The sequence below is a fragment of the Pseudonaja textilis genome, chromosome 10 (genome assembly GCF_049901715.1).
Source record: "Pseudonaja textilis isolate UNSWEBS1 chromosome 10, rPseTex1.2, whole genome shotgun sequence".
In the NCBI taxonomy this organism is placed as follows: Eukaryota; Metazoa; Chordata; class Lepidosauria; order Squamata; family Elapidae; genus Pseudonaja; species Pseudonaja textilis.
This window is the reverse complement of record NC_141999.1, coordinates 25,485,575-25,494,600: the sequence shown is the minus strand read 5'-3', so window position 1 is coordinate 25,494,600 and position 9,026 is coordinate 25,485,575. Positions and strand designations below refer to the sequence as shown.

At 57.6% G+C, this 9,026-nt stretch overlaps 1 protein-coding gene across 1 annotated transcript; it reads right to left on the bottom strand.

The window, feature by feature from the left end:
• Positions 1 to 1,066: 1,066 nt before the first annotated feature.
• LOC148124993 (uncharacterized) lies at positions 1,067 to 4,590 on the bottom strand. Its single transcript, XM_087939446.1, has 8 exons — positions 4,454 to 4,590; positions 3,653 to 3,792; positions 3,407 to 3,480; positions 3,024 to 3,257; positions 2,294 to 2,386; positions 2,036 to 2,179; positions 1,837 to 1,926; positions 1,067 to 1,230 (listed from the first exon to the last, which is right to left on the bottom strand). The coding sequence occupies exons 1-8, from the start codon at positions 4,588 to 4,590 to the stop codon at positions 1,108 to 1,110; spliced, it is 1,035 nt and encodes a 344-aa protein (XP_087795572.1). The 3' UTR covers positions 1,067 to 1,107.
• Between the last annotated feature and the right edge of the window lie 4,436 nt (positions 4,591 to 9,026).

Below are 9,026 nucleotides of genomic sequence, written 5' to 3'. Positions count from 1 at the left end.
ATTGGATTGTCTATAAAAAATAAATAACAGATACATTATCATTTCAAGAGCAACATACAGTTCTGTTCTTTGGTCCGTCAGCCGAATTCTTATCACCTCATACTTTGTAATGAAATGGCAGCTTGTGAAACCAAATTAGGTCTACGGCATTAACAACCTTTTAAGTCCCTTTGATGCCAGGGCAGAAGGCCGTCTCCCTTTCAAGGCTGCTGCTGCCGCCTCTTTGCCTTCTGCTCCTGGAGAGCCACTCTCTCTGAAGGGAGCTGCCCCCGATCCTCAGGGCAGCCCCTTTGGATCTCTTGGGTGCGGAGTGCGGATCCAACCCGGCTGCTGACTTCTCCAGAATAATTCCCTCCTCACGGCTGGCGCTTCAGCCTTGCTTGGGAGGTGAGCTCACTTATAGCCCCCTTTTAGAATCATTTTGAAATTACAACTGTTCTGGGCAGAAGGCGAGGCATGAATAAATAACATTCTTATTTTAGGAATACAACTCACTTTAAATAATGGGTCTCTCCCGCCCCCCCAAACTTGTTAATTTCAGATCCAGGAAGATCAAAATAAATTACATAAATATAGCAGCCCTTTTACCACGCTGGGCTATCAGAGTTTTGCAAACACGCCGTTTTTCACCAGGCCCTCGAGGGACCGCCTCTCCATGGCACCACAGGATGCAGCAAAGGTTCACCAGGAACCTCTGGCAGGAGCAGGTGAGCCCGGCGTGCTTGCAAGAAGGCATCCTTTAGCCAGACGTGGCTCTTTGGGGGAAGGAGGGGGACATAAATAAGACAAATAACCCTCGAAAAAAGCCTGCTGGGGGATCCAGAGCTCCACTCGGATTGTCCCAGCGTCAAGTCTTCCTCCAGCCTGGTGGCCTTCAGGCGCCTGCGTGGGGCAACAGTGTCCATCGTCCCCAAGGCGTCTGCAGGTCACCGTGTAGAGGGGAGCGTGTGGCATACAGGACAGTCTGCAGCTGCCTTGACCCCGGTTCCTCTGAAGGACATTTGGTGGTAGAGGGATGTCATTTGTGGAGGAGTCGGAGTTGGGGTGGTTTCCGGCTGCTTTCCTGGTCTTGGCAGCCTTGGCCGGGCACAGGGGCCTCCGCAGGATCTAGCCTCGGCGGGTGGTGGTCCGGGAGTGGCGGCGGAAGAGGTGCCGGAGCTGCCCAATGTCCTCTTCCAGGAGACGCACGATGTTGAGGCCGACCGCTGCCTCCAGGCACTTTGGCGATGGCTGGACAGAAGGAGACGAGCAGAGGTGGATGAATCCTCTGCCCTGAGACTGCCCCCCCCCTCCGACTTCAGGTGGGGAGGCGCCACAGGTAGCAGATCCATCAAGGAGCCCAACCCACCTCAAGACTGAAGGGGGTTGGACCCCTTCGTTAGAGGGGCCTGTCCCGTTAGACCGGGGCTCTCCAAACTTGGCAGCTTTGAAGACTTCTCCAGCCAGGACGGGTGGGTGGGCTTCAGCTCCCACAAATAAAGCTGGCTGGGGAATTCTGGGAGTTGAAGCCCCCGAGTCTTAAAGTGGCCAAGTTTAGAGAGCCCTCCACGAGACCCCCGGTTTTCCCTTTAAGATGTGTGGAGCTCCACTCCCGGAATTCCCCAGCCAGCATGAATTGTGGACATCGAAGTCCACAACTCTTCAAAGGTGCCAAGTTTGGAAAACGTTGGATTAGACTCCAGGAGCCTTTTAAAACCCACCAAACAATAAAAGCAATTAAACCCAGGTTACATAAGGGGGTCTGCCTTATCTGGGCACTAAGCTCAGTTCCGGAGCTCCTTGCCTGCCCGCCTGAGCGAGGATGTTCAGACGGAGTTGGGCACCTGTGTTGCTCACCTGGACGCTCCTGGCCTTGAACTGCTGGATCTCTTCCTTGAACTGCGCGAGGAGGCTGGACGTCTTCCCGTGGGGGGGGTTGTGCCTGATCTGAAAAAGAGAAAAGAGAGGGAGGGGCTGAGCCAGGGCTGCCTTTCCCTCTGGACCCCAGGGGTGGCCGGGGGAGAAAGGAAGAGTGCCCCCACAGGGCAGGACTTACACAGGTGCCCAGAGCCGCCCAGAGCGGATGGAGGAACTCCAAAACCTTGGACGCCTGTTTGGAGAAGGCGGGTTCACTGATGTTCTGCAAAACGGGCACCACCAGGGCCAGTTCAGCCTCCACGGCCTCCATCCTGTCCCATTTCTGCCAAAAAAGAGGGTACTTGGTCATTGTGGACTATTCCAGGCGGAGCTTTGGGAGGGCGCAAGGCAGGGACGGGACGGGCAGGATCTCCCCTTCCCGAGATTGGTCACTTACGTTCCTCAAGTGGTGCATCTTCCCTCGGGGGAAGCGGAGGTGGAAGCGGGTGCAGTTTTTCCAGGGTTCGCTCCCTTTGAACCTCTCGTCCTCCTGGAATTGGGAAGGAAGAGGGAAGCTGCTTTGAAATGCCGGGGAGAGAGAGGAGAGGCCGCAGGGCTGCCCTGGGAGTGCCAGCCTGGGGGCTCTGGGTGGGTTGCCAGGCCTTCGCTCCTGGGCCCGGCTCAACTGCCCCATCCGGTGGGGCAGCCTGGCTGGTACGGCTGCTGCCGGGGCTCCAGGACGCTCCCGAGGCCGGGACAGGGGACAGAGGGTGCGCTGGACCGGTCACAACGGCTGCCTTTGCAAGACCTTTCTAACCTCCCTCCCTCCCTCCCTCTCTCTCTCTCTCTCTCTCTCTCTCTCTCTCTCTCTCTCTCTCGTCCTAATCCAAAGTTATATTTTATAAGATGCCCAGAGTTACTCTGTGGTAAGATGAGCGGCCAATACATTTTTAAAAATAAATAAAAACAAACCACCTTCAGAGACTGACTTTCAACGGCCAGGGCTGGGAGGGCCTCCCCAACTGTCTCTCCCTCAGGATCCATCCCTTCCTGAGCTCCAAGGGGGCTCTGTCCAGGGGCTTCCCCCACCCACCCAGGAGCTTCCAGAGGGCGGTCCCAACCCAGACCCTTCCCTCCCCCAGTGATGAAAGCCCATCCTCCCCAGCCGAAGTCGGCCCCGGACTTACGTATTGGTTCCTGAGTTGCCTAAAGGCGCTTGAATGTTCTGGTATTTGGGGGAAGTGGCAGGATCCGGTGGGCCGGCTCTGCACCCGGGCGACTTGCAGCAGGACCACGAGGGCAAGAGGCCCCAGCAGCCACTTCCTGGCCCCTGCAGCAAAGGAGGCGGTTAGAGGAGGGCGGCTTCTCCCTGGCAAGACGCAACACCCCCAAAGACCCCTCTGTCTGCCTGTCTGTCTGGCCTTCCCCCGGGGCAACAAAGACCATCATGGGGCATCAGGTTTTGAACCAGGATCATCCTGAACGGGCTAACTTATGGAGCGCATCCAAACTCTGGGACCCACGACTCCAGGGGAATGGAAATTTGGCAGAATTGTGGCCGAGGAAGCACCGTGGTGCGCTGAGGGCCAGGGAGGGCCTGGGGGTGCATGAGAGCCCTGGCGCAGGTCAGGGAGGGCATAGGAGCTGCGGGTCAGGGAGGACGGCCAGCATGCCAGTCAGGGCTCTGAGGTGAGGTACGAGGGAGGGACGCAAGGTTTGCGGGGATTGTGAGGGTGGGTGCATGAGTTACAGGTCAGGTAGGACCCCCCAAGATTTAAAAGTCCCATTGGGAGGTCCTCCCTGACCTATAACTCACGCCACCACCCCCCGCGCAATAAACCTTGCATCCCTCCCTTGGACCGGACCACCGACCCATTATCCCTGGCCATTGGCTGATGGATTGGGAGGCCCCCCGAAGGGTCCTCTAACTTCTCCTGGGCTGGATGACCATCACACCTGGAAGGGCAGCAGGTGGAGCACCAGATTGTAAGTGACGGGGTGCCTGGGACCCTTCTGTGCCTGGCTTGTTTTAGAACTGGGGTGGGCAACATTGGCCCCTTTACGACGGGTGGACTTCAACTCCGAGAATTCCTGAGCCAGGCATAGTGGCTGGCTCAGGAATTCTGGGAATTGAAGTCCGCAGGTCACAAAGGGGCCATCGTTGGCCACTCTTGTTGTAGAAGGTCTGGTGAATGTTGGTAACCCTTTTTTCCCGTGAACGGGAGGAGGAACTTTCTGGTACTTTAGCAGTTAAAACCTGGATAAGCAGGGATTAGTACCAGAGGAACAATCAACGGGAAAACAATAACCCAGACAAGCAGAAGTTTAACACCAGACAAACCCATCTAGCTGAAAACAATACTTCCATCAAAGCAGTACCACCAAGAAGAAAACCACACCTCCGCCAGCTCTGGGACGGTGAACTGCTGTATATAAACAGGTAGCAAACCTCCCACTACTCTCCCTGCTGAAGTTACCCAGTTGGGTAAGGAAACGTCGGCAAGGAAACTGCCTTAGGGTTTCCTTAGGTCCACCTCAATCTTTCCCAAACCTCCAAGGATTAGCACCCACCCTCCTGCCTGCAAAGGTGACCTCCGGAAAGCAGCTGCAGACTCACCTGCCGCTAAGGTTGGGCTGCAGTTCCAGTGGGGAAGGGGGAAGGTTTGGGTTCTTGGGTCCATGCTTCTCTTGTTGGCGGTGTCTGCGGGCCAAAATCCCAGCTAAGAAAACCTGGCAATGTCCTGGGCCTTCCATGCGTCCTCTTTTTATATCCCCCATGGTTTTCAGTTTTCGGTTCAATCCTGAAAACAAACCGGTGCTGCAGGTGACGTTTGGAAAGCAAGCAAGAGAAAATGAAAGTGAGCTGCACAGGCAGGGATCCCCAGGTGAGGTCATTGCTGGAGGAAGCCCTTTCCTTTTGCAGGAGGAGGAGGAGCCACGGGAGGTGTGTCCGGTATGCATGGTGATCCTGGCGCTTCCGCTGCTCTCGGCTCTTTGCAAGAATTTGAAACTCCAAGGCCGGTTCGAGCAAGGATGATGAAACCCCAGGCAGGCCGAGGAGGGGAGAAGCGGACCTTGGCCAGCGGCGGAGGTCACCCAGCACGGAGGCCCCTTGCCTGCCCACCTCCAGGCCAGACTTTGGGTCCAGCTTCCAGCCCTGGTAGGAAGAGAAGCGAGAACCAACCCATCAGACTACAGCTGGAAGTGGACCTGGGACACACACACACACACACACCGCTCAAGCAAGCCCCTACCCTCCCAGTCCCTTCTTGGAGATCTCCAGTGCCCAAGCCCCCACCAGCCCTGGAGGGAAGCCGCTCCACTAATCGGTTGCTCTCCCGGTTGGGGAGTTTCTCCCGAAGTCTCGATTGCTTCTCTCCTGGACTAGTTGCCCCCCGTGGTTTCTGGCCTTGCCTGCTGGCGGAAGAGGAAGAAGAAGAAGAAGTCGTCCCCCCGGCCTTTTCCTGAGCATGCTGGGCCTTTCAACTGCTCCCCCGAAAACCCAGGCGGCAGAACAGACGAGAATCAGAGAGTTGGCCTTGCAGGGCTTCTCTCTGGTCTCCTTCTATTGCTCCGGTCGGGGTGGTGGGGGGACTGTCGAAAGACCCAGCCTCCTCAGGGAGGGCATTGGGGGAAGCTTAGGGAGAAGCCGCCAGCTGCTCCTGGCCTTCCCACTCGGGGCTTAGACTAGATGTCCCTCGGGTTCCCCACACCTCCCAGCCTTCCACAGGTTGACAAGCGCTGGTTGGTGCACCCCTTCTTCACTCTGGCACCATTCCTGTTCTTCGGAGATGGTTTCCAGGGAAAAAAAGCTACGGCTATAATGGGCAGGGGGGAGGTTTTGCTGGAGCAGTCCCGCCCCCCCCCCCCGCCCCCCCCGTGAGAGTTCTGATGGGCAGGAAGGGCCACCGGCACGTCTGCTTCTCTGGATGGAGGTGACAGACGTGCCCATCCTCTGCTGGGAGGGGGGGGGGGCTGCAATTTGGGGAGGTGGGTGGAGGGCCAAATGCTTGAGGAGGGGGCCGAAATGGCCCCGAAGGCTGATGTAACCCAACAGAGGCGTCCAACCTTCAGACTTGTGGACTTCAACTCCTAGAATTCCCCAGCCAGCAAGTCCTGAAGTCCCCAAGGTTGCAAAGTGCATCTCCACAAAATCCACTTCCTGCTGCTGTTTCCTCCCTGGGATCCAGGCAGGAGGGCTCCGAAGGGGTCCCTCTCCCCTCCCCCCTTTCCCCACCCGGACCGGGAAGGGCGAAGTGATGGGTGGGTGGGAGGCGGAATCACGGCTGGCTCCTGTCCGCCCCAAAGCGTGTTTTGTGCCTCTTCCGAAAAGCCATTTATGGCCGGACCTGTCCGGCTGTGGGCAGGGAGCCAGTGGTTGGATCAGCCCCCCCCCCCCCAGGGCTATTTAGACCCCCCTGTAGCCAGTGGGCCCCCCCTCCAGATGCCTCCCTGCAGCCACTCCGCAGGGTTATCGATTGGCGTTCCCATTCCGCCCCTTTAGAGGCCCTCCACGGATTAACTCAGCCCCCTCCCCAAGATAAGCAGGGCGGTTTATCTGCTAGCGACGTCCCTCCCTAAACAGTATCGATCCCGAAGCTGTTTGCCTGGAAAGTGGGAGGAAGGAAGCAGCCTGACCTGACCTGGAGCTGAAGGGGGAAAAGGAAGATCTTGCTTGCTTTCCACTCACCCAAAGAGCCTCTCAGCCTCTGGCGAGCAAAGTCCGGACATTGCTGGACATTTGGGCCCCACATTGGGAAATGGGCAGTGGGGACCTACAGGTACAGTTTCCCCCCTTGGGGGAAGCAACGGGTTGAAATGTGCTCATTCTTTGTCCTGGTTTCTATATTATATATAATATTCTGCATTACCTTCGTGGCTGTCCTCATTTCCCCCTCCCTCCTGGCCTATTCTGTGCCCCCCCGTCACCTCCTTGGTCTGGAGAGGATCCAGAGTCCCTTCTGCACCGTTTGGTCCTTCGTCCTCAGTTGATTGTGGCATGACTCCTTCAGCGGCGGACTGGTCATGTAAACAAACCATCCCTGGCTGTGTCCAGAGAGCTGCCTTTCTGCTGGACAGGCCCCCTGGCTTCACGCCTCCTGGGGGTTTCTTCATAATCCCAGGCCAGGCACAACCCGCCGTGGCCCAGGTGGGGTTACCTTGGCTGTCCATGGGCAGAATCCACAGGGACGTGTGTGGCGTTTACTTTCATGGTCATGATGGACACTGAAGACGGTGTTTGATTTCGTTGTACGAGGTGCAATCACAATAGACTAATTAATTAACTGACGAATTAAAAGTTGGGTTGGGTTGCTTCCTCCCAACTGGCTGTTTCGGACCTCCCGTCAGGCCGGCCCCTTTCCAGCCAAAATATGCAGAAAGTAAAAAAAAGGCGGGGTGGGGGGGGAAACAACGGAGCCTGGGAAAAATAACCATGAATTTGTTTGGAAAGTGTTTCATATGCATTGACACGGGAAATTCCAGCCTTGGCCACTTTGAAACGTGTGGACTTCAACTCCCAGAATTCCCCAGCCAAACTAGGCACCATCCTGAGCGCTCTGATGATGTTACCTAGTTTGGTAATGCGACGTCTGCAGGGAAACAAGCTGGCTCAGAGAGCACCGAGGAGCCCTCAGCTGGAAATCTTCCCCTTTGGTAGATCGCCCTCTGGGCCAGGAAGCGCTGAAAATGGTGCTGGCCTCTGGCAGGAGCCCACGTGCTGCATGGAGCCCTGTCACCAAGGGTGTGTATGTGTATATGTGTGTGTGTGTGTGTGTGTGTGTGTGTGTGTGTGTGTGTGTGTGTGATTGCTGCCACGCTCCCCCGTGATGCTCTTCCAGCCTCTCCCACCGCCCCCTGCTAAGTGCAAAGCTTTTAATGCTCTTTGAATTTCCGGAGGAGTCAAATGGGAGCTGCACACTTTTCCCCTTCAAGGCCTCTGACTGATGCCAGCCACAACGGGAGGACATGGCGAAGAACGGAGCCGGGGAGGGCGGAGGGAAGGGGGCGGAGGGGGGCCTCGGCAGGTGTTCTGGCGCTCCCCGGCAGCTGGAAAAGGCGGCCTTTCGGGGGCCCTGGGAAAGGGACCCCAGGGGGCTGTTTCCAAGAGCGGCAAGGCCCCAAGCAGCCTGGCAGGGAGGGTGGCAACCCAGGGCAGTCTTGGGTGTGGAGAAGCCCAGCTCAGCTGGCAAAGCGGGGCGTGGGGGGGTCCGGGGGCTCCTTTGGCCCTCCAATGCCAGCAGCCGTTTAATCAGTGTCCCCAGCCTCGCCGTGGCAGCCACGGGCCGCTAACGGAGGACTAAGGCGACATTCGTGACCTGGGGGCGTAGATTAATCCTGCCCGGGGAGCCTTGGCCGATGAGCCAGGTTGAGCGTTGCAGGACAACAGGGGTCCTCTATGGCCAGGCAAGGGGGGTCTCTAGGCAGGGTGGGGGGTGGGTCTGAGTCTCGCCCAAGGGAGCTAAAGGGCTCCTGGCATCTCAGATGCTCCTGGCATCATGGACAGCTCGGGAGGAGCAGCAAGGCTGCCTGACAGTTCCCCCTCCGTTTCCCCCCATTCCGTCCCCCCCATTGTCCGACTTTTATCGTCTTCCTAGAAAATGCTGTCAGAGATGGGAGCCCCCAGGGAGGCTGGCCAGAGCGGGGAGAGGAGAGGGAGGCTGCCTTGCACACGTGTGTGCAAGCGTGCGTGTCTCTCTCTCTCTCTCTCTCTCTCTCTCTGCCCTGGGTGGGGTCTGTGTGGAGCGAGCGAGCGAGCGCTATAAAGAACTAAATTTGGCATCGGAGGAAAACCAGACGAACCGTGCTGAGCGCCCCGCCCTCTCTGGGACAGCTCCCCTGTTCTGCGCTGGGTTGGCAAGACGGGGCAAGTCTTCAGAGGCCTTTGGGGTCCCCCAAGGACCCCCCCAAGCATTGCTGGCTTCTGAGCTGTTCAGGTAGGCCCTGCGGAGAGATAATTTACTGCTTGCCAGCAAGTCATAAGGACCAGGAACTTGATTTCTGGTGCTGTTGTTAGAACATGGAACCATAGAGTTGGAAGGGACTTGGAGGCCTTCTAGTCCAGCCCCCGATCGCCCAGCCAGTTCCTGGAAGACTGCTTCCCCGGGGCCGTTCAAAGAGGGCCGGAGACGTGAGGCGAGCAGCCTCTCCCCTCGGCTCTTCCGGTTACAACATGGTGGCAGCTTGGCAAA